At 46.5% G+C, this 25229-nt stretch overlaps 1 protein-coding gene across 1 annotated transcript in view; it reads right to left on the bottom strand.

The window, feature by feature from the left end:
* LEO1 (LEO1 homolog, Paf1/RNA polymerase II complex component) overlaps nucleotides 1-25229 on the bottom strand; it is an 892878-nt gene that overhangs the window by 66157 nt on the left and 801492 nt on the right. The window contains exon 10 of the mRNA XM_069624834.1: nucleotides 16399-16585. Coding sequence (XP_069480935.1) covers nucleotides 16399-16585 — 187 coding nt within the window. The remainder of the gene's footprint in view (nucleotides 1-16398; nucleotides 16586-25229) is intronic.

Below are 25229 nucleotides of genomic sequence, written 5' to 3'. Positions count from 1 at the left end.
TATTGGTGTTTAATATTGAGTTGATTTCTACTAGTGAAAGTTTTCTAAATGACTGTAAATAAATGTTTAAGTATTTTTTACCAAGAAACCTTGAGTGTGTCTACTTGAACCACTGTGATTGTGATACTTCTGTGTAACTTCTTCTACTGCTCACATTACCTCTTGAGATAAGCCTGGCTGCTCAGCTCGCTACCAGAAGTGTGTCGTACAGACTTATACCAAAGGTTGGTTTTTGCTTACACCTGTAGTCCTAATTGTGTGTGGTGTTAGCAGAGGGTACTGCCTGCAATTCCGCCTAACAAGATTTACAGTGCTTTTTGGCGAGATCCCTCGGGAGACGGTGGTTGCACACGCAATACGTGCCTTTCCACAGAAATTTACACAGCCGGAGAAACCAAATTTAAATGGGGTTTTGTCCATTTTGTATGAACAGGGCAGTTGGGCGAAAAGAGAAGAAAGGGGCTAATAGGATAAACATTCTCTAAAATGAGTCCGTATAGAGAACCTCCAGCCTCTTTCCCTACTGTACTAGGCCGAAGTCCCAAGAGGCCCGTAAGGCATCGATCAATCGGACGTCAACACTGTGGGTGTTCTTCAGGAGCCGTCGAGTGGATGAGCAGTCGTACAGTGAGACGAACAATAAAAGGAAAGGAAGAAATTCTACCAATATAACTTTAGTAAATCAAAGGCGTCAGCCTAGAAGAGAACTCTGCATTTGCAACCAACTTCGATAGTGGAAAAAAATAACCTTTGGGACCTCGACGCGTGAAGGACCATGGTTATATTACACGCACGTCACACTAGGGATAGTATTGTTAATCATACCCGGTCGACGTCCGTTTGAGTTTCGAAAACAAACCTTGTAATACTCTGACTTTCACTAGATGTCGGACTATGCAGAGCATGGGATCTAAGCAGATCTGCAAGCTCCAAAAATTTTACATTTAAAATGAGAAAGGGGATACTGGTATCTCCCCAGCACTCCACATAAGGTGGTCTCACCTAATAAAAAGTAAAATGGATCCAAAGATCCATTCTACCCTTGGGAACTGTAGTTCTCTCAAGGTTAGCCAGAGAAAGTTAAAAGGGGAGCCCCTGAGCAACCCAGCAACAACATGCGCTTATTGTCAAAACGTTGTCAAAGAGGATAACTTTTAAAAGACACCATGGAGAGTCTTAAAAATGACAACTATAAAAAAGAGTAAAAGATGCTGCGAGTGTGGAAAAACATTCCCACTCACAGAGGGATAAGGAAATATAATCCACCAGTAAAAGCAAAAGGTTCTTGGGTTGACCCAGGTCAGAAGATTTATCATTACCATGAACATCTTACCTAACATTGGTGATGCACAAAAGGCACCAAACCAGCAGAGTGAACCGCGAAGTTGCTGGAAGTCATGCCCCAGGTCTTCCCTCGAGACTGTTGCTGAGAGATTCCATCCATTGTGCTGCCTTCAGTTATCAGACCAAGGAATCCAGGGGTCAGGTCCAGAGCTGCAACATCGTGCTCGATGCTCCGCGAACATTTTGTTCTAACCGAAAGTACTGTGGGGAAAAAGATTATTGCTTACCGGATTCCAGAAAGTTGCTTCAGAACATTGGAGTGCACATAGAGGTGTCCAGGGCAGCCCCTTATTATCTCCGACTCAAGCCGCAGCTTGTGTCCGTCCTTGCATCGAGTCCTTAATAGGGTCTCCTTCGTTAGTTGTTAACTTGCTGCTACTAGTACACTAGAGACGAAGAAATCCACAGGAACTCTGCGTATTCTGCTGCTTGTCAAGACTTTGCGACCTCTCTGAACTGTCTTTAGCTAGGGTTGCGTTTTTGGACAAAAGACTTACTGTGTGAAGAAACCCTCTCTGGACACTTGAACCAGGCTAATATTACTCTAACCATTTCCCTTCCTTTAAGTAACTTTCTTATGTGTGTGTGTGTAGAGAAAGCCTTAATGTAAAATTGCTAAGAACTGCATGTGCGCTTAATTACCAATAATACAATAGCATTGTTTTTCCCTTTCTAACGTCACTACAAACATAACCACGAACAAACAGAAAAGTGATAATGTCCTTTGAAGGGTATTCTAAAGTATTCCAAAGTTTTCTAGTATAAACGTATAAGGTATTTAAAGTGATTCTGGTGGAAATATTATATATATATTTTTACATAAATCATAAGTTTAAGAGTTTCTTTGATGTGCATGGCTAACTAGGTTCAATGTACTTAGCTACAGCTCACATCTTCCTATTAAGATGAGCCCGACTGCTCTGCCACTCTACCAAGGTTCTGAGTTAGTACAGATTGAAACTAAGAGTTGGAGATCTACAAACCACTGGGACAGCTTACTAAAGTCTTACTGCGAGTAGGACTTTAGGAAAACTCACCCTAACACTGTATTAGCGTTCTGCAGCCCAGGAAAGTAGGACGTCGGGGGATGTTAGGCAAGATTGTATGTAGTAACCCTGTGGGAGACTACACCAGCCTTGTCCTCTTGGCAATAGGTAACCCAACCTTGGTATAAGTCTGTACTTCACAAGTTGGTAGAGTGACTGAGCAGCCAGGCTTATCTCAAGAGGGTCAATGTGAGCAGTAGAGCTGTAAGAGTTTCATGGTGACATGTATTAAAAAAACATTTATACTCAAGGTTTCTTGATTAAATGATTATTTATTAATTTAACAGTCGGTTTTAAAATAAGCCTTCTTTAGAAGGGAGAAAATATATAACACAAAAATATACTTGGGGGCGTGGCTAGAAGGCCATGTGAGCAGACGTGCTCTTGGAGGAGCTCCTGCTGATCCTGAACTTATCCGTAGAAAAAGGTGCAGTTGCACCAGCCCTTTGAATATGGAAACATAGGCATCAGTTTATGAACGTATATGGAGCAGTCGCTGACAATCTGGAGCCCATACACCCTAAGGAACGGCAGATAGGGGCGAGCGACGTTCCTGGGGACGAAGACTCGGGGAAACAAAATGGCGGTCAATCAGGACGAAGAAGGAGAAACGTTCAGACCAGCGGCGGCTGTACGGCCGCGAGGCAGGCTAAGTGAGACCAATATACGCTTTTTTGTGCGTCACCAAAGCACACACTTGCTCCAGTTGGCCCCGTTCGCTTATGAGTTTCGGAGACCGCGCGAGGGGGATAGCTGGCCGGCGTTAGGACCGCGCCCAGGCTGGAGCAGGCGAAGCGGACCTCGCGGCCCAAACAGAAGAAGAGCCCCATATCTCCTGGGCTGGTGGGGGCGAGCGGCAGACTCCGGTCCTGTGCGGTCCGCCGAGAGCCGGGGACTGCAGCGCTAGCATTGTAGCATCCGCCCTCGAGATTCCCAGCCCGCACACTGGGGCGTTCAGTGGCAGCCGGGAGGTTGAATAAAAGGCACCCAGGTTGCGCCGCATATTGCAGCGGTCCTTGGATCAGCTGATCGATGCTGGGCCTGCATGTAGGGCATTGATGGAACGGCCAGACCCCGAGGCCTGAGCGGTGGAGTGGCCCTAGCACCCCACAGTGCAAGAAGGAGGGCAGCAAGACCCGACCTTATAGTTGTGAGCGTGGGGCGGAGTAGGCGAAAAATCAGCTGTGGAGCGCTGGAAGGACAAAGGCAAGTCGACGTGTGACAACGGATAGAAAGGAGGAGGAGCATGGACCGGCACGCTTTTGTAGACGGTCCCTGGTGGGTCAGTGAGGTGGCTTGATGAAACTGGGCACTGCTGATGCTCCCTCACTCAGGCTACTCTGGCGGCACCCCAATAAACTGTACGTTCGCCCACTCAATGGTAGAGGTGAGAGCACAATAGCCAGCTTATGAGCCCATAAGGGTAGGCTCATAATGAAGATATAGGCACGGACTGACCCTTGTAACCAAGCACCTCAAACAGCAGCAGACACCCAGCACACCTGAAGTGGGGAGCGTGTGTAACTAGACGAACACAATAAATAAATAAATAAACAACATGTGAAGAGCTGGTGGACTCTCTTGAGCCCGCAGCCAGAGTGACAAACATAGCCTGGTCCAGATGGCCCACGGTATGGGTGCACGCTCGCTAGATTGGATTGAAGCCACTCTGTTACGTGTGAGGGCACAGTCCCACTCTGGTAGCCACTCATCGGCCCCTGGACACCCCCTTTGGGTGGCCCGCCCAGGCCCCGGCACCAGCAGCAGTTTCATCACGCTGAGGCTGGCAAGAGGGGAGGCTCACCCACAATTCCTTGGCACAACGCCATGTCCAGCACACCGCTAAGAACAAAGAGTAAGCAGCCTACGCTGGAAGAGTATGCCAGAACACCGCCGGGCCCCGAAGGAACCAGGAGTAAGGAGAAAATCCCTGCTGGGAGTGCAGTCACGATGGGTACCAACCAGGCGGTCCTGGCGGCAATTGCAGACCTGAAAGTAGCCTGGGAGACCAAACTGGGTCTGGCTATGACTGAATTGTAAGCAGCACTGGAGCTGAAAGTTGGAGCAGTGCAGGAGGAAGAGAACCTTCTCCGACAAGACGTGCAGCACATAAAGCAGACCTTCACGCCCTAGTGCAAAGCATGGGCAACCTAGAATGCAGGGCGGAGGAGGTGGCGGGACGTGCCCGACTGAATAACATCCGTATTGTAGGTTTGCCAGAGGGAGCCGAGGGATCCAACCCTACAGAGTTCGTTGAATCTATGCTGCTGCAGGAGATAACCGGAGGAATCTTGTCCCAGGGGTTCGCGGTGGAAAGGGCGCATAGGGCTCTTATGAGGAGGCCGCCATCGGGCAACCCCCCTAGGCCGGTGATAGCTAAGATCCTCAACTATCGGGATAGAGAAAGAATCCTTGAACACTTCCGTAAGGGCGGAACAATACAAAGAGGGACAGCAAATATAACTGCATACCCAGATTATACCCTGATGGTGCAACGGAGCCGCATGAACTTTGGGACTGTCAAAAGAAGATTGCGGGAAGCGGGCCACAAGTACATGCTGCTCTACCCGGCGAAGCTGAAGGCGTTCCATAAAAACAGAACCTTGTTTTTCAAAACCCCAGAAGAAGCAATGGGGTGGCTTTACATGCAAAGCTGCCCCCAGGAGTCGGGCATCCAGACGGGAGAAGGAAGAGATAAGTAATATACAGAGGGGGCACCAGTAGGTGTTGCATCTTAAGACTATGGGACTTGATTATTGTAATTGATGTAACTTACGGGCTGGTATGATTACGTTGGAATAAGACATGATCCGTGAGCACTGAAACTTTTGCCTAGTTAGGGAGCCTCGCAGAGCTAGTCCTCATACCCGCATTTAGAGTAGTTTTGGTAGGTTACCGGTAGTCTGGTGACACCCTGCCGGGATTCTGTCCTCGGCACACCGAGGCAGAACCAGAAGCAGGGTCGCCTGAGATCCAGGGATGGAGCTAGGCATTTATTGGGGTTGGGGAGGGTGGGGGGAGGGAAAGGGCAGTGTGTGGGGGTTTGTTGTTGGGAAAAGGGGGGGGGGTTTATTATGGGTAAGTGGGGAATGAGCCAATGTGGGAATTTTAACAGGCAGGAGGTAGGGCGGAGAGTGGGGGCAGGATATTGTATACATGGCGTTGGGGTGCCTTAGAGTGATTACCTGGAATGTTAGGGGCCTCAATAGTTATTTGAAGCGCAATAAAGTTATGATATACCTGAAAAGGATGAGGGTGGACATAGCATTATTGCAGGAGACCCACCTACCAGGGATAAACTGGAGGTGGTTAAAAGAAAGTGGAGAGGGAGTATAGCGGGTGCCACATACTCTGTTTACGCAAGAGGAGTTATCACCTGGATAGCACCCCACGTACCGTTCCAAATGCTTCAGACCATGGGAGATCCAGAAGGCAGACTGATCGTTGTTAGGGGGATGTTAGAAAACCAAGTAGTAAGTATTGTAAACTTATATGCCCCCAAACAGGACACAGCGGCCTACTTTCGTACCCTGTATGGTAAGATTAGCCCCCTACTCAGTGGTGGGATCCTATGGGGAGGTGACTTTAATTGTGTATTGAATCCTAAGCTGGATAGATCAGACAATAAGCTAGACAAGCCCACCCCGGCTGCAAAGGTGCTAAGGGCTCTCTTGAGTGACTTCGATCTTGTGGATGTCGGGAGACAATTGAACGCAGCAGATAGGCAATACTCACACTATACGGCACCACATGATCTGCACACGAGACTGGACTACGTGTTCGTTGCTGCCGATTTGGTAAGCGGGATGAGAGGTGTGGAATATAAGGCCAGGGTGCTCTTAGACCACTCCCCTCTGGTTCTAGAGTGGCAACACCAACCCCCTAGGGCACGGATTACGACGTGGACGCTCAGAGCCGAGGCCCTGCAGGATTCGGGATTCCGGGAGGATTTAAGGGAGGAGATCACAGAGTACTTTGAGATTAACACAGGCAGTGTCAGATCGATGGGAACGGTGTGGGAGGCATTCAAAGTGGTGGTGCGGGGGGTGGCTATGTCAAAATCCAGAGGGCTCCAGGGGAGCATAGAACTAGAGCTGCGCGGAGGAAGAGTTGGAAGACATTATGCATAGGGGAGGCACCTCTAGTGAGGACGGGGTCAGGATAAAACAGCTCCAACAAGCTAGTTGTGAACAATGGGATAGGCTATGTAAATTGAGCTATAAGAAATATGTGGAGAAATAGCATGCAGGGGCAGATAAACCTGGAAGGTTGCTGGCCTGGCTATATAAGAGCGAGGCACCAAGGCCTGTGATCAGGGAAATCAGAGGGGAGGGAGGTCGGATCCTGGACACCCAGGAGGGAGTGAATGGCAAGTTCCTTAGATACTACAATAGGCTCTATGAGGACCCAGGCGGAGCTGGGGACCAAGAGATCTGGGACACGTTAGAAGACATGGGCCTGCCTACCCTAGACTACTCAGAACGGGCAGACCTGGATGCCCCAATCACAATAGAAGAGCTTGAATGAGTGATTCGACACCTGCCCACTTGTAAGGCTCTGGGGTCAGACGGGCTCCCGAGCGAATTCTACAAAACATACAAACAGGAGTTGCTACCCCCGTTGCTGGCTATGCTGAATGAGTCATATGAGCTGGGCAGGCTGCCAGAGCCCTTACGTGAGGCGGTGATTATTCCACTCTTAAAACCGGGTAAGCCGAGCACAGACTGTGGGTCATACACAGACCCTGTCGATGCTCAACCAAGACAGCAAAATCCTTACAGCGGTGCTGGCAAACAGGATTATGCGTGTCATCGGCAAACTGATGCACCCTGACCAAACAGGCTATGTCCCTGGTAGGAATATAACTGATAATCATAGGCGACTGCATCACATTATCAGACTGAGGAAGACCCAGGTGAGCTGGCGATCGCCTCGCTTGACGCGGTCAAGCGTTTGACTCAGTAAGATGGCCCTGGCTGTTGGCGACTTTAGAAGCCTTTGGAATGGGTATCTTAGGTGGGTTAAAATGGTATACAGCTCCCCAAATGCTAGGGTTAAAACGGGCGCCACAATCTCAGACAAATGGCAACTTAGCAGAGGCACCAGACAGGGCTGCCTCTGGTTACCCATGTTGTATACATTAGCGCTAGAGCCATTGGCTGTCCGTCTTAGACAGCAATATGGAGAGATTGGGATATGCACTGCAGGTGGTCCGCATCTCTTTTCATTATATGATGACGACATGCTCTTGTACCTGCGCTTCCCAGAGGAGAACACAATACATCCTGGAGGTCATGGAACGATATGCCGCCCTCTCCGGCATAGCGGTAAACCCCAAGAAATTTAGCAGGTTTCCCCTAGGGAGATCTAGGTCTGTCCCGCTGGGGGGTTTGACGGTGTTGCCAATACCCTGGTGAACCAAGTTGTTCAGATATCTTGGTATTGACATATACCATATGACAGGAGAAGAACATAAACACAACACGGTGAAGGCAGTTGAAGGTATCAAAAATAGCATGGGTTTCTGGTCCAGACTGCCCCTGGCCATGATGGGGAGAGCAGCTTTAATCAAGATGTAGTCCTGCCCAGACTGTTACACTTTTTCGTAAACATCCCGCATGTGATCCCCAAGCGTTTCTTTGCTGGTCTCCAGAGCTTGTGCAGGGGCTTCATTTGGCATAACTCCAGAAACAGGGTGGCTCTTTGGAAGTTACAGAAATCGTGTGACAGGGGGGAGGAAATAAACCTGCCGAATCTTGAGTTATATTATCTAGCGGGTCAATTGCAATACGTGGCCAGATGGCTGTCTGAGGAAGAAACAGCGGAAACTAGGTTGTTGTGCAGGGAACCGGCTCCCTATTTTTTCAGAGAGGTGGTGTGGCTGCCTAAGCTTAAGGTGCTAGAGATGGTGCGGCTGCTGGTGCTTGGCTGGGAGGTTTGGCATAGAGCATGGCGGCTGGTGGGATACCTGGCTCAGTTTTCCATGCAGGTGCCGTTGGCAGCGCTATGCAGAGAGGACCCCCAATTGATACAAGGGGTCCGTAGATACTGCGAACCCATGGGTCTGGCCACTCTGGGAGACATATGGCAGGATGGAGAGGAGCTAGAATTCCAGAAACTGATGGAGGACACCGGGGTGCATAAGGGGCAACATATAACCCACTCCAGAATTGTTAAGCTGCTGCGAGAAAAATGGCCGGCGGTGGTGCTCACGGAACAACCGGATGCCACCATGGAGATGATATATGACGTCTCGGAGGGTGGGCACGAGATATCCCACATATACGAGCTACTGGGGTCCAAGGTGGGGAAGGAATTGTCCTTATTGAGACCGCTTTGGGAGGAGGAGGTGGGAGAGCCTATGTCGGATGGGTTATGGGAGAGAGCCCAGAGATGATATAATAAAGTGTCCCGAAACGCGAGGCTCCAGCAGATCCAGTTATCCGTTACACACAGGGCATATCTGACCCCCAGTAAGATTGCTAGGTTTGGGGGCCAGTTGATCCAGAGATGCCCCAGGTGCGGGGAGGAGGAAGCCAGGATGCTACACATGTTCTGGGTTTGTCCAGAGGTGGGTAGATTCTGGACTGAGCTGAAAATACGCCTGGCTGAAAAAGGTATTAAGCTAGAGGTGGATTTGGCCTGGGCATGCATGCTAGGAGGTTTCCCTAGGCCACGTCATCTGAGGCACATAAGCAAGATGAAGGACTTGGCATACATCCTGGCCAAAAGGAGGATTGCAATGTGCTGGAAGGCAGCTCTTAGGCCCAGAATGGAGTTGTGGTGGGCTGACCTCTTGGAATGGGGTGAGACTGCTGTTTGATTTGAAGCGGTCAGCAGGGGAGGAGAGGAGGAGGTAGGACCCCCTAATTGAATGGAGGCAATTGGTGGGCACCATGGTGGGTCCCCCCAGCACGATCACAGTGAGGATGACATGGACAAGAAGAGGATAGTCGACCAGCATGAGGACGTACAGGCTGATGATATGGACATTATGGCTCAAGTTTGGGGGCGGGAGGGAGCGGGACTGAAGAACATAGTTTGTAATGTTATCTTGTTTGACATGGATATGGAAGTCCTAATTATTGTAATGTTTGGTTTGTTGTATAAAACAATAAAAAATGTTTTTAAAAAAAAAAAAACACAAAAATATACTTATACACACTCAGTTTCTGTAAATCAGCAGATACCCTTTTGGGATGGTACACAGACAATTCTTACACCCCGAGATTACTTCAATAACTAGGACACTGTGGACATTAATATATCACTGGCACATTTAGCAATACTGAGTTTGGTGTCAAAGAAAAGGGTTTTGGGAAGAAAACAAATGGTTAACAAATATTCTTAAGCAGGTAAGTACTTTTGAACCCCCAATGCAAAGAAAATTAACCCTTTCCCAGCAACACAAGTAAAACATCTGACTTTTGTTGAGGGATAGTTAAAGCACAAAGTCAGAGGATGAAGAGTCTTTCAGGGAGCCAGGACAGCCAATGTTAATTGAGCAAAGTCTAGGGGAGCTAAAGCACTTTTGAAGGTAATTAAAAAGTCTTGCACAATCTTTTAGAAGTCTTTGTAGAAAATGAAATCACTGTAGGGCCACAAGCTGGGAAGCTTGTGAGGGACAAAGCTGCAAGCACTCCGCAAAAGCAACCAAGACAAGTCTCAACTGATAACTAGCAAGGCTACACATCAACAGGTAAGCAACCCCTTAGTTTACAGTACCTTTGGTTTGAAGAAATTGGTTCCAGCTGACTTCTGTTCCTGTGTAGGTCTGCAGATCCTGTTCCTGGGCCTCAGTCGTGGGGACAAGAGGGAGGACGTCTGGGGACTCCTGCACTACGAATTGAAGGTCGGTGGCAGCAATGGGCAAACTTCAGATCAGCGGCACTTCGCGGTTTCAGCTCCTCGCGACTCTCGCAAATCGCACCACCGCGGTCTTTTCTCGCAATACGGTCCAGTACACTGTTGAGGTGGCTCAGGCTTGGCTAGCCCTGCTTCATGGGAGTCCAGAGGATCTTCCAGTAGCTCGGGTCCAACTTAAAGACACTCACTGTATTCTGGCATTCCTCTCCCTGGCAATCGGTTCCTGCAGCAGCAATGGAAGTACAGCCAGCTCCGAGAGGATTTCCAGATGAGCTCGTCTTGGGGTTGATTGGTCCCACCAACCCAAGGGGCGAAGACTCCCTTTGCAGGGCTTCTCTAGTCGAGGCAAATTCAGAGCTTCAGCACTGCAGGAGGGCTTCATCGGGCAAACCAACGGTCCAGGAGTTGCAGCAAGCGTCTCTTCCAAATTCTTCTTCGGATTCCTTCGTCCAGTGGGCGACTTTGCCTTCCAAGCCAAAAAGCCTGGTCTTTTATGCAGGTTTCTCCCATTCATTAGCAGCCTAGCTGTCAATCACACAGCAGGTTGGCTGTCCTTCAAGGACAGCCAACCAGCCAATCAGCTTTGGATGCATTCCTGTAACTAAGGGTATTAAGCACAGTGATTTTCGGGCATCTCCCTCACTTACTGCCCCTGCTAGACTTGCTGAAGCCAGAGGCGTGCTTCACCAGTGAATCCCGTCAAAGACAAAACGAACAAAGGGACCAAACATCGTTTGGCACGCAGAGTAAATCTCAAGAAGAACCTTTCCAACAAGAAATGTTGAAAAAAGACGACTGGGGCCATTTTGGAAAAATTGGCACCCCTGGGTGCTTTAATGCAGCTGAAATTGCAGCCCGCGGTAGAAACACTCAATGGTAGTAAAAAGTAAACCACTGCCACCAGTCATTAACTGTAGAAAGGGTAACATAAAAATGTTATATGAGAAACTAGACATAGTGGATACTAAGTAACCCCTCCAGCACCCTATTGTAAGATAGTGTGTACTGAGTCTAGAAAGTTACAAAATGTAAGTAAAGTCAATTTCACTTCACTGCTCTTGGAAATAGTAGTTTCACCAAGAGAAGGTATTTAAACCTTAGGGAAATCTGGGAGGAGAGACTCCTTGAAGAGGTGGGTCGTCGGTTCTTTTTCCAAAATGTAGCAGGTTGGGGGCGTGTCTGATGCCGATGGGGAGGAGGTTCCAGTCTTGCGGTATAGGTAGAGAAGGCTTGCTTTCTGGTCCTTTCCTTTTTGCAGCAGTGGATTTCAAGTCTGCACGTGTCCTGGCTTCTGGTGGTGCACTGTTCACCAGAGATGCTGAGTTTCTCTGCGAGGTAGCTGGGTGACATGAGTGTGACTGCTGCATAGATGATGCAGAAAGACTGTTACGCTCACCTGGTATCCACAGGGACGCCACCCAGCCGGGTTACTCGCTGGTATGCTTCTCAGCTTTGCCCTGATGTGGTCTGCGGGGAAGGTTCTGCCTGAAAATACAGGAGGGCTGTGTTCAAGACTGACCGACTGGGGTAAGTATCCTCCCTCCACCTGCGTATGATTTCAGTCCCTCTGGCGCCCTCTCCTCACCTTGTGGTAGAATTAGGTGTGCTCTCCGTCCTGCCTTCTTTGCAGGGGCGCGTTGTCTTTCATGGGCGAGTGCAGTCCAGTTACTTCACTGACGCCAGCCCGTTTGACATTGTTCAGGTAGGTCTTATTGCTGTTCTTTAGTTTTGTTGCTATCCTGCATGCCTTTCTTTGTTTAAAATGTCTCTTTTTTCTCTTTTAGGTATGCGCAGCTTCAGCGCGGCGAACTGGATTGGTTGAGCCAGTTCGCTGGTAAATGATGGCGCATTAAGAGCGCTATGATGCGGTAAGTAAGCGCTATGCGCAGCGCTGCAAAGTCTTGCCTTTGCTAACCTGTGTTTTCCTTCCTTGTAGGTCGCGGTGTTCTTCAGCGCGAGTGGAATGTCCGGAGTGGTGCCAGCCGAGAGGCCACCAGCCAGTTAAGTCTTTTGAGCAGTTCGTAATTTGTAAATGTCTCTACTGCTTTCTTTAATGTTGCCTCTATCTTCCTCTTTCAGGTCGTTCTGTCTGGGAGGCGTGCAGATTCGAGGAAGCTGTTCTCAGTAGCTGCGAGTGTTTAAAGATGAAGACTGCAGGTAAGATGCTGCTGCTAATGATGTTCCTTTTGTCTCCTTGCAGGTTCTGCTTCTCCGAGGTTCGAGGGAAAAGCTGGACACGGTGAGCGTCACATAGCAAGCTGCAAAGTAACGCGAAGCGTGTTGTCTTGCTTGGGTGTGGTTTAAATAGCCCCAACAAAATATTCCAGGTAAAGTAGTCCCTAGGCTACCACACCCAAAACACTAGACCGCATAGCTTGGTTCTTACGAACCAAGCTATGTGGATGCCTCCATGTTGGCTGACAATGCAATAAAGTAGTTCCCAAGCACATTGTTTTTCATGGTGTATGAGCCTGGCGCCATAGGCGCCAAGACTGGCCCCATGAGGGCTTTTGAAGAGGATGCCAGGCTCTAGAGGCCCGAGTCCTGACTCCACCTGGCCAATGGGTTTGCCAGAGGGGGTTTTGGGCGAGGGTCGTGAAAAAGACTAAGGTGATTTGTGCATGCAATGGGAGCCAGGGAAGGTCGATGAGGGCTTGGTGATGTGGTTGTATATGCATAGAATCTTGATGATGCGTGCAGCTACATGTAGGACACTTCTCAGGGGCACAAGGGAGAACGACGGAAGAACTTCGTGGAGTGCATTGCCCCCATCCAGATGAAATAGGACCAGTACTTGAACGGTGGATGTAAATCTGTCTGGAGGGAGGAAGGGCTTGACTTTCTGCAGGAGGGAGAGCAGATACCAAGTTGAGTTTTCTTAGCTAGGTGTGTCTTGAAGGAGAGGCGTTTGCCGATGTGAAACCTGAAGGTCTTGGCGCAGGGGGTGAGCTCGGCTGTGAAGCCCTCAGGTGTGGGTGGCACTCGCATGTACAAGCCCCAGTCTAAGTGACTGCACTCTTTCAAGGAGCTTTCCTCCGTCCAGATTGCAGGAACGAGAGAGCTGAACACTAGAGTTTGTTAGGTGTAAGTGTACCTGTTCAGCATTTGTATTTTTCATAGCATTTCGTGTTCTTTGAATGAAAGATCCAATGATGAAAGGAAGCTAAACGAGGAGGCGCGGGGGGAGGGGGCATCCTGGGGGAGTACTCTGGAAAGAAGATAAAAATGAAAAGAGGACTAAAGGAGAGAAGTGTTTTTGTAAGGAAAAAGTTGATCATATACATTGTTAGTAAAGTGAACAAAATTGCCTAATAAAAGTTTACATAGCCATAAAGTTCCCTCTAGTGGTGCCTGCTGAGCACTTCAGGAAAATATGCTTACTAATGGAAATCATGCCTGGTTTATGAAACAAGTGTGATTTTGTTTAAAGGTCATGTTCTGAACTCTTGGATTCCATTTCTCCAACAGTTCAGTGGAAGATTCAAGGCCAAACTGAGATAAAACTGTCCAGAATTTAGAATTACACGGACATGGATGACTATTCAAAAACTGAATTCCAGGCTTACTTGTAGTGCAGCTTTCTAGTTCTGACTACCGCAGAGAAGTCAGGTATGAAGGCACAGAAAGGGGCTCATTAGTGGCTGGTCCAATAGGCCACAGGAGTGGTTCCCTACCCCTTTTCAGCTCCCACAAAAAGCAGCATGTCCATGAGTGACAGGAAAAATAAAAATAAACATGTTTTAAAAATAATTAAGGAATTTGAAGTTCGAGGCAGGCAATGGGTTATACGTGCACATACTAACTGCAAGACTCCTAAAGCCATTTATTGTGTGGAATGTCCTTGTGGAGTGAAATATGTGGGACAAACGTCAAGACCTGTACACACGAGAATCGTGGAACACATGTCCAGCATAAGGTGTAAGAAAATGCGCCATTGGTATCCCATTATATGGAGTATTCACATTCTACTGATGATCTGTCATGGTGGGTACTTGAAGCCTTACATAAGAGCACTTGTACGACCCAACAGTTAAATGTATCAGAGGCAAGATGGATGCACCGATTGGACACCATAAACAATGGTCTTAATAAGGCCCTCCCACAGCACTGGTAAATGGAATGGCAGCATGTTAGACAATGTTTGTATGCAGTACCCTCTGAGAACACTACACACAACTGGCTACAGGTATAGGAAACCCAACCTTTGGTATAAGCTTGTACTACATAGCTTTGGTAGTGTGTTGATCAGCCAGGCTTATCTCAAGAGGGTTCAATGTGAGCTGTAGTGGAGTTACAGAGATTTACAGTTACAAGTATTCAAATAAACTCTTACACTCAAGGTTTCTTGAATAAACAATTATTAATTTATCAGTCAGTTAGAATAAGCCTTCTTCAGAAGGGAGAAATATAGTAACACTCAAATACACTTCATGAAATATACACTCTTAATATCTCTAAATCAGTAGATACCATTTTGGGATGGCCCACAGACACTACCTACACCCTCAGGTGACTTCAATTGCTAGGGTGCTGGGGACATTAATATATCACTGTTGCATTTAGGATCATATAGTAATAAATCAAAGGACACGGTTATTAAGAACATACAAGAGACCACAAATATTGTTAAGCAGGCAAATACTTTTGGATCCCCGCCAAGAAAAGTCATTCTGTAGAATAGGCTAGGCCAAAGTCAATGGGCAAAAGTCTTATAAAAGAAAAAGCACTCTTGGTAGATAAATGGAAAAGTCGTTGCACAAGGTTTTAGAAGTCTTTGGAGAAAAGAAGAATCAAATGTAGGGCTACAAGCCGATTAGACTTGTGAATCGTAGAAGATGCAAGCAACTCTACAGCAAGAGGTACGTTTTCTTAGACTTTGTACAGTACCTTGAAAAATGAAGAAAATATGCAGCAGATGACTCCTCTTCCTGTGCAGCTCTGAAGATCTCACTGTTCCTGGGCCTCAGTCCAGGGGGCAAGAGGGAAGACATTGGGCTACTCCTGCACTGCACTGCGACGGTCAAAACTCACAACCGGCAAACTTCACTTTCAGTGGCTGTTCAGTGTTTCAGCTCCTCGTGTCTACCACAAATAGCAACACTGCGGTTCTTGGTGGTCGAAATGGACTTTCCTTGCTTCTGGGGTCACACACTCTGTTGAGGGGGCCCAGGCTCGGTCAGTTCTGCTTCTTGTGAGTCCAGTGGATCGTCCTGGAGCTCTAAGCCAGCTTAAAAGCAACGCACACAATCTGGTGTTCCTCTCCCTGGCTATACGGTTTTCAGCAGCAACTCTGGAAATTCAACCAGCTCCGAGCTGGATGTCCAGGTGGCTTACTTTGGAGTTGATTGGTCCCACCAACTCAAAAAAGGGAGAAGTCGTCCTTGCAGGGGCTTCTCTGTCGATACGAATTTGGAGTTTCAGCAAAGCAGCAGGGCTTCATTGGGCAAAACCACGGTCCAGGAGTTGCAGCAGGCTTCCTCTTAAAGTTCTTCTTCGGTTCCTTCATCCAGTGGTTGACACTGCCTTCGAAGCCAAAAGACTCACCTTTATTCAGTTCAAGGCCACACACAAACAAAGTACTACACCCCACGGACTGCACCCTCTGGATGACAGAAAAACAGGATCAGAAGCTACAAAAACACTAGACAAACCCACCAGATTAGCACACAGTGCTCACCAAAATATCTGAGGTAAATGAAAGTGAAGCTGAAGGCTTTACACCTCCCGTCAGGAAAAGTCTAAAAACAGAGCAAAAAGAATGGGGGTCCATAGGAACTATGGAGGGAAAGTTGCAAAAAGAAAATCTTTCCTAACCGGTGTGAGAGCGATGTGCAAAGAGGCATGTTCTAGGATCATCAATATTTACATTTAAAAATAAAAACAGACCAAAAATCAATCCTTTCAGCAAAAGCTTAAAACATTGGGAAAGAAAAACCAGGAGTTCTCATTGCGACCACTCAACAGCAGAGTTGTAATAGTCTCAGCATGGCCAAAGAACCCCATATTGAGAGGCAAAGGATAGAGTAAATGTGCATTGTATGGGGGTTGCTTTAATGACAGGTTGCAAAATAGAGCAACAGACAGAAGCATGCAAACATTTCTCTCACAATTTGATTGAAAAGAAAGCCTAACTAATTCATACCTTTAGCACCTCCTTTAAATTTGCCTTTAATAGCAGCTAAGCTAATGGTGTCATCGCCTTCCTCCTCGTCATCATATCGGTCTGGCTCCAGGTAGTTTGCGCTCAGTCCTCTCTGATGCTGCTTCTCCCTCATGCGACGTTGCTGGGATTCTCTACGTATAGATGCTCTTAACCTCTCCTCTTCTTTCTGCCAAAAGGAATTAGGCTTTTAATGTCTCTTTAAGCTTGCATGGTTTACAGAGTGTCATTAGACACTCATTACTAGACTTACATTTTATAAAGCATAAAGAACATAGTAAATGTTCAAATCTCATAACACTTTACAAAAGCAGTACGTTGCTAATACCACCCATTTTTAGAAGTACTCAGGAAAAGCATAAAGAGACATATGTATTAATTATGATGTTAATGACTTCACTCTTCCAGCATAGACGTGTGTGAACTACAGAGATTTAGCTACATGCACCTTCATAGGTATTAAGGAGACATCACATGCCAAGAGAGGGCACGTCTATGTGGCAGTCCAATATTAACACATTTCATTTTGCAGACCACCCAAAACTGTAAAGCTTATTTCCAAGAGACAATGGAGAAAAAAAAATATTGCCTTTGGAGTAATCCAGGCACACCAAGTCAAGATTGTCTACTCTAAGACACAAGCTTTGCATATCCTTGTAACATTTGCGCCCCGATACCTTTGGGTCTGGCGCACATTACAAATGAATAAACAAGACTGAAGATGTACATATCTGTACGTTATGTTCCTAACATGTGTCCCTCCATTATGTTCATCTGTCTCTACCTTACATTCCCAACGTGTCTACATGAACATGTGCCTACCGTACATGTCAAACATGTGTCTTCATTACATTCCTAACATGTCTCTCTACCATATGTTTCTAACATGTCTCAACCCGAACATGTGCCTACCTTGCGTTCCAAACATGTGTATACCATATGTTCCTAACATGTCTACCTTATATTCCTAACCTGCGTCTACCTGTCGATCCAAACTGGTCTCTTCTTGCGTTTCTAACATGTGTCTCTTCCTTACGTTTCTAACATGTGTTTACCTGACTTTCCTAACATGTGTCTACTTTTCGTTCCTAACATGTCTCTCTGTCTTGCGTTGCTACCATGTCTCTTCCGTATATTCCTAACAGGTGTCTCTACCTTTCATTCCTAACATGTGTACACCTTATGCAGGGTTCGAAATTGAGGCGATCTGGGAGATATTTAGCTCTTGCTGGCAGCCTAGAAGAGCATAGTTCGCTTGACAGCAATAGCTACCAGGAGCTCCCTTTGGTTCCCAAGGCAAACATGATGACAAACAAACACCTTTGTGAATTTAAGTCTGTGTGTTTGGGGCAATCTATAAATAAGCATAAGGGCACCTCTAAAAAGCATCATTTAAAGCATAAAGGACATAAATAATGGACAAAATGATGAGTTTGCATTTGATGCATAAGTTAGATTTTCAGAACGCTGTGCACTTGCTCCTCGTTTTGCAGTTCTAACGACTGTCACTGTTTAATGCGGATACTGAGTAGCTGCTTTAAGCTCCTGCTTATCCAATTTTAACTTTGATCCCCGTTATGTTCTTAATGTGTCTATCTCACGATCCTAACATGAGTCTTCTAAAGGCCTACCTTAGGTGGACTTTTGTAAAACTTCCTTTGGGACACAGGGCTCCAACTCTTAGTATAGGCCTCTGTTAGGACAGTTCTTCTAACGTCCTAACTAATGGTTTCATAAAACCATATATCTGAGACAGTACATAAACTCCACTCTTAGTATAAGGCTCTACCACCTGGGAATGCTGGTAGCATGGACAGAGTAGCCAGGCTTATCATGGGGGGGGGAGAAGAGGAATGTAGGTTGGTACAAAGAAATTGTAGCATACATAAGGTCCAAAGAAGCACTAAACAACTACGTATTGCGTTAGGCAAGATTTGGAGCAGTAACCTTTGGGTGCACTACAACAACCTTGACCTCCTGGCAATAGGAACCCAACCTCTGGTATAAGTCTGTACTACACAGGTTGGTAGTGTGGCTGAGCAGCCAGGCTTATCTTATCAGCCAGGTCAACGGGAGCAGTAGGGGAGTTACACAGAGATTCACAGTGACAAGTATCCAAACAAACACTTATACTCAAGGTTTCTTGATTAAACAATTATTAATTTATTTAACAGTCAGTTTGAATAAGCCTTCTTCAGATGGGGCAATAAGTTATTAACACACAAATACACTCCAAAATACACACACTTAGCATGTCAAAGAGAAGGGTTGTAAAATAACACGAGATCAGACAATTATTCTGAAGCAGGTAAGTACGTTTGAACCCCCCCAATGCAAAGCAGAGTAACCCCTTCCTGGAAGTAAAGGTAAAACACAATGTCAGAGGAAAGAAGAGTTATTCAGGGAGCCAGGCCAGCCAATGTCAATTGGGCAAAAGTCCAGGTGAGCTGAAGCACTTCTGGTAGGTAAGTAAAAGTCTTGCACAATGTTTAATAAATAGAAAAGGTAGAATCAATACAGGGCTGCAAGCTGGGAGGTAGAAAATGCAAGCAATTGTACAGAAGTAACCAAGACAAGTCTCACCTGAGATCACGTGAGGCTACAACAAGAGGTAAGTTCTCTTAGACTGTACAGTATCTTTGGTTAGAAGAAATGGCTCCAACTGGCTTCTGCAGATCCTTTTGTTCCTGTGCCTCAGTCGTGGGGACAAGAGGGAGGACTTCTGGGGAATCCTGTAACACAACAGGACGGTCAGGAACAGGAAAGGGCATACTTCTATTCACCGGCACTTTGCGGGTTCAGCTCCTCGCGTCTCAGCATATAGCACCACTTCGGTCTCACGGATACCACTCTGGACTTTCCTCACATCTGTGGTCCAGCACTATGTTGAGGTGGCTCAGGCTTGGTCAGTCCTGCTTACTGGGAGTCCGGAGGATCTTCCAGCAGCTCGGGTCCGTCTTAAAAGTGATGCATTCCATTTGGCGTTCCTCCCCCTGGCACTTCAGTGCCAGCAGAAGTGGAAGTACAGCCAGCTCCGAGAGGATGTCCAAACAAGTTCACTTTGGAGTCGTCTGGGCCCACCAACTCAAGGGTAGAAGTAGTCCTTGCAGGGCTTCTCTAGTCGAAACGAATTCAGAGCTTCAGCACAGCAGCAGGGCTTCACTGGGCAAACCAACGGTCCAGGAGTTGCAGCAGGTGTCTCTTCCAAGTTCTTCTTCGGATTCCTTCGTCCAGTGGTTGACTCTGCTTTTCAAGCCAAAAAGCCTTGCCTTTTATGCAGGTTTCCCCCATTCATTCCAGCCTAGCTGTCAATCACACAGCAGAGTGGCTGTCCTTGCCGGACAGCCAGCTGGCCAATGACCTTTGGGTGCATTCCTGTAACCTAGGGGATTAAGCACAGGGAGTTTCGGGCACCTCCCTCACTTCCTGCCCCTGCCAGACATACTGGAGCCAGAGGCAGGCTTCAATTGTGAATCCTGCCAAAGACAAAACTAATAAAGGGACCAAAGCTGGTTTGGCGCGCAGAGTAAATCTCAAGAAGGACCTTTCCAACAAGAAATGGTGAAAAAAGACTACCATGGTCATTTTGACAAAAAGGGCACTCGTGGGTGCTTTACCAAGGCTGCAATGTCAGCCCGCGGTAAAAACACACAATGGTAGTAAAACGTAAACCACTGCCACCAGCCATTCATTGTAGAAAGGGTAACACAAAAATGTTACATGAGAAACTAAACAAAGGGGATACTAAGTAACCCCTCTAACACCCCATGGTAAGATGGTGTGTGCTGGGTATAGAAAGTTACAAAATGTAAGTAAAGTAAATTTCACTTCACTGCTCTTGGAAACAGTAGTTTCACTAAGAGAAGGTATTTAAATCTTTGGGAAATCTAAGAGACTTCCCCGTGCCACTGCACTGAATGTGCTGTGTGTCACAATGTAAAGATGATGCCTATGAAGTTTGTTAGACTCCACAACCACAAGAAAAACAGACCAAATCACAAAATAATACATGAGAGAGTGGGAATTCTCCCATACGTATTGTAAAAACAAAGGGTTTATTTAAATACAAGTAAACCAAGATGCATCTTGGGAAAAGTAAGTACTATCAGTACTATCAACATTATATAAACACAATTATAAAACAACACAGCTCCAAACTTATGGGTAACAACCCAAAGTATAACCTTATTGAGAATTAACTCAGTAGTCAAGGTGAGGCAAATCTACAACACATTCAGAATGGCACTCTGCCATTTTGGGTGAGTAAAACCAGGTTATATATATATTTTTTAATACAATCAGTAATTTGAGGGTAGTAGAATCACATACTTAATCAACCTTGTTACAAGTATACACCTTGCAACATGACTTTTTAGAACTCAGTTCAGACCTATGTTAGGATGTTGTAAGCCTGTAGGAGACTGCACAACCCTTGTCCTCTTGGTAGTAGGCAACCCACCTTTTGGTATAGTTAATGTTAATATTAAAGATATTTGTACTGTGCACTATCACCACCGGAGTGGCCCCCTGGCGCTCTGAAATGGGAAGGGGGGTGAGTTAGTGGGAGTAAGCGGGGAAAAGTGCAAGGGCGCAGTGATGTGCTGTTGGCAGCCTCAACGTGGTTAACACCGTTCGCTGGGCTTGGGGTGTTTTTTGGTCGGTATACGTTATGAGCTGTTGTGCGAGTCTATGTGTGGTTTGTTTTGTTGTTGCAGTGTAGTGAAGTCTGTGTCTGGTTAGAGTTTGAGAGGTGTATGCAGAGAGGTGAAATAGTTAGTGGCAACGTTGTCTATAAGCGGTGTGCTGAATTTCTATGTTTTTCTAGTTGTGGCGTGCAAACCTCACTGCATGTCAATCTAGCTCCGGCATCAGCCAATAATCACTGTCCCTTCCATAAATGACGCTCACCAATGTTCAAAATCATTCAAAACTGTGGCAAGAAATTCAGCCCTTACCCACCATTGGAACCGGTCTATGTGTGGGGCTAGCTGGTATTTGCAATTCCATCCTAATCTGGCCTCGATGGTATTTCCGATGCCGTCCGGACATGGCTTCGCTCAACAACCGCTACTCTATCCAGAAGTGGCCAAGGTTGGCAATCCCAATCCTACCCGGCTGCTCACGTAGGCCACCACTCACAACCCTGTCATCCAAGCGAGGTACATGCCAACACTCGTAGCTACGTCCAGGCTCGAGATCTGCCATCATTCACAACTCTGTTCGGGCTCTGTGCATGCTAACGTCCATAGCTACATCCAAAGTGGCAACTGTTAACCTTAATAAATGGCACTTGGTGGCGTTCATGGAGTGGGTGAGGTTGTAGAATGGGATTGGGTAGGGTGTTAATTCTGTCCTCATAGTGTTGTCTCTCTTGTTATTGTAAGACATTACCCTTATTCGATTCTGGGCGTAGTCTCAGTCATCCTAATTTCTGTCAGCCTGTTCTCAGTGTTTCCTGTTTGGTTGTTTCAATTTGTTTCTGCGGTGTTGAAGAGCCAGGTTTTTAGTAGTTATCTGAATTGTAGGTGGTCTTTGGTGTTTCTTATTTCTTTCGGGATGTTGTTCCAGGTTTTTGCGGCCAGGTGGGAGAAGGAGTGGCCGCCTAGTTTTTTCTTGACTTATGGTTTTAGCTCCAGGCGGATTTCATTGCTTGATCGGAGTAGTCTTGTTGGCTTGTAGATTGTTATTTTCTTTTGCAGGAATTCTGCTCCCTGTCCGCTGATTGCTCTGTGTGCTATGCACATTGTTTTCAAAGTGTTGCAATGTAGGACTGGGAGCCAATGTAGTATTTTTAGCGCTGGAGTGATGTGGTCTCTTCTGGATAGTTTGAGAAGCATTCTGGCTGCTGCATTTTGGATGTGTTGTAGTTTCTTCAGGAGGTAATCTGGCATCCCGAGGTAGAGGCTGTTTGCATAATCGATTCTTGACATGATGAGGGCAATGATTGTGAGCGTTTTGTGGGTGAAGGAGAGGAATGGTAGGATGATTCTTCTTGTGTGAAGGAGGAAGAAACATTTCTTGATTATTGCGTTTATTTGTGGTGCTAAGGATAGGATGTTGTCCATTAGGACTCCCAGACTTTTTTACTACCTTAGATGATGTGGGCGCGGTTCCCATTTCCGTCGGGCAGGGAAAGTAGGTGTTGTTCTCTTGGGTTTTGGATATAATCATGATTTCTGTCTTTCCTGGGTTGATTTTCAAGTTGTTGGCATTCATCCAGTTAAAAACTTCTTTTAGACACTCAATTAGGGTTCAGTGATCGGTTTGAGCGTCTTCGATTTTGTAGATGATTTGAGCATCGTCTGCGTAGTTGTAGCATGTAATTTTGTATTTTTTGAAGATCCTTACTACTGGAGTCTGGTAGATGTTGAAGTATTGTGGCAATAGTGAGGATCCTTGTGGCACTCCACAGTCGTTAACTTGTGCAGTAGATTTTAAGGGTTTTATCCATACAGTTTCTGTCCTGTCTGCTAGGAATGATTTAGTCCAGAGTAGTGCCGTGTCCGTTATACCCATGTCTTCCAGTCTTTTGGTTAGGGTGTCATGGCTAACTGTGTCGAAGACTGTGGAGAGGTCGAGCAGAATCAGAGCTGAGGTTGTGTTGGAGTCTGCGTTTGTTTTTAGGTCGATAGATAGATGGTAGTGAAAATTATGTTCCTCTTGCGGGTCTGAAAACCGACTTGTGCTTGGTCTAGCAGTTGGTTTTTTTTCTACATGTTCTTGGGTTAGTTCGTATATGTACGTGTCTAGGAGTTTTGCCGGGTAGGGAATGTTGGAAATCGGTCTGTAGTTGGAGGTCTTCCACGTCACCACTTGTGTTTTTTAGAAGTGGTTTGATATATGCTGATTTGAAGGATTTTGGTACAGTCCATGTTGTGAGAGAGATTTAGGCAGTTTCTGTAGTATTCTGATGGCCTTCCATGTGCGAGGATTGATTTGTAGATGTCAGGGGGGCAGGGATCCATGGGTGATCCTGCTTTCTTGCTGTGTTTTACAAGCTTGGCAAATTCCACTGCTAATATTTCAGGAAATATTTGGAGTTTGTGCTGTGGCTCTTTCTTAGGTCCGGTTGGTTGAGTGTTATGGTTGGTAGGTCTGTTTTGTAGGATTTGTCGGATGTCGTTGTTAGGCAAAGTTGGCATGCAGCACCCTTTGGGACCACTACACACAACTAGGACTACAGGTGTAAGCAAACCAACCTTTGGTATAAGTCTGTTTGGTAGCAGAGCTGAGCAGCCAGGCTTATCTCAAGAGGGGAATGTGAGCAGTAATTAGGTTACACAGAGGTCTACAATCACAAGTATTCAAGTAAACTCTTACACTCAAGGTTTCTTTGATAAATACCTATTTATTTATCGGTCAGGAGGCAACATAATCACACACAAATATACTTCAATACTATTTCAGGATACTTTTCAAGACGAGTAAAAGGCAACGATTATTAGAAGATGAAAGGTTACAATTATTCTTCGACAATGTAAATACTCCGAGTTCACCAGAAGAGTCAATTCAATTCAATAGGCTAGGCCAAAGTCAATGGGCTAAAGTCGTGGAAAGGATAAAGCGGTTCTGGTAAGTAAACCGTAAAATCTCTGCACAAGTTCTTGGATGTAGTTTGTAAAAAGAAGAATCATATGTTCGTTCGCAAACTTATCAGCCCTGTGAGTTGCAAAAGTTTCAAGCTCTTTCAGCGCGAGAGGCAAGTACTCTCAGTCTTATTTCACAATAAAGAAAAAGATGTAAAGACTTCTGTTCCCGGGAGTTCCTGCAGATCTCGCTGGTCCTGTGCCTCAGTCGAGGGGACAAGAGGGAGGACGTCGGGGGACTCCTGCACTGCACTGGGAATGGTCTAAAAGATAGCACTTGGCAAAACTTCAATTATGGTGACTGAGTAAAGCACACAAACTGGTGTCCCTCTCCCCGTTTCTACAGATTCCTTCAGCAACTCTGAGGAAATGTAACCAGCTCCGACATAGGTGTCCAGGTGGCTTACTTGTGAGTTGATTGGTCCGACCAACTCAAAAGAGACAAGTCGTCCTTGCAGGGGCTTCCCCGTCGTTGTGAAATTGGCGACTCGGACCTGCAGCAGGGCTTCACCGAGCAAAAAAGGGTCCAGGAGTTGCAGCAGCCGTCCTCTTCAAGCTCTTCTTCGGTTCCTTCGTTCCAGTGGTCGACTCTGCCTTCCAAGTCAAGAGATCTGCCTTTTATTCAGTTCTCTCCCATTCATTCCAGCCTAGCTGTCACTCACCAGCAGGGTGGCTGTCCTTGCCGGACAGTCAGCCAATCACCACATAGTGCATTTGGGTCTCTTAGGAGACTAAGCACAGGGAGTTTCGGGCACCTCCCTCACTTCTTGCCCACCCCAGAAACTCGGGCGCCAGAGGCGGTCTTCATTCCTGAAGCCCACCAAAGGCGAATGAACAAAGAGACCAAACCTGGCTTGGCACGCATAGCAAAACTCTAGAAGGACCTTTCCACAAAGAAATGGCGAAAAAAGAAGACCGGACCTGTTTTTACAGAGGGGGCTCAGATGCCATCTTGAAAAACATGGCTCCTGCGATTTAACACTAACGGCGCTCGCGAAAAATCATGGTAGTTTGTTGTAAAACCACTGCCACCAGCCATTCTGAGAGGAAAGGCTAGCATTTGACTGCTACATGCGTATCTAGACACAGGGGATACTAAGTAACCCCTCCAGCGCTCAATAGGAAGATAGGTTGTGCTGGGTCTAGGAATTTAAAACACTATTAAAGTCAATTTCACTTTACTTACTCTGGGAAACAGTAGTTTATCCCAGAAAAGGTATTCAAACC

This window comes from Ambystoma mexicanum, chromosome 11 (assembly GCF_040938575.1).
Source record: "Ambystoma mexicanum isolate Mex_15411 chromosome 11, UKY_AmexF1_1, whole genome shotgun sequence".
NCBI classification, from domain to species: domain Eukaryota; kingdom Metazoa; phylum Chordata; class Amphibia; order Caudata; family Ambystomatidae; genus Ambystoma; species Ambystoma mexicanum.
Note: the sequence above shows the minus strand (reverse complement) of the source record. Positions and strands in the feature narration are given on the sequence as shown.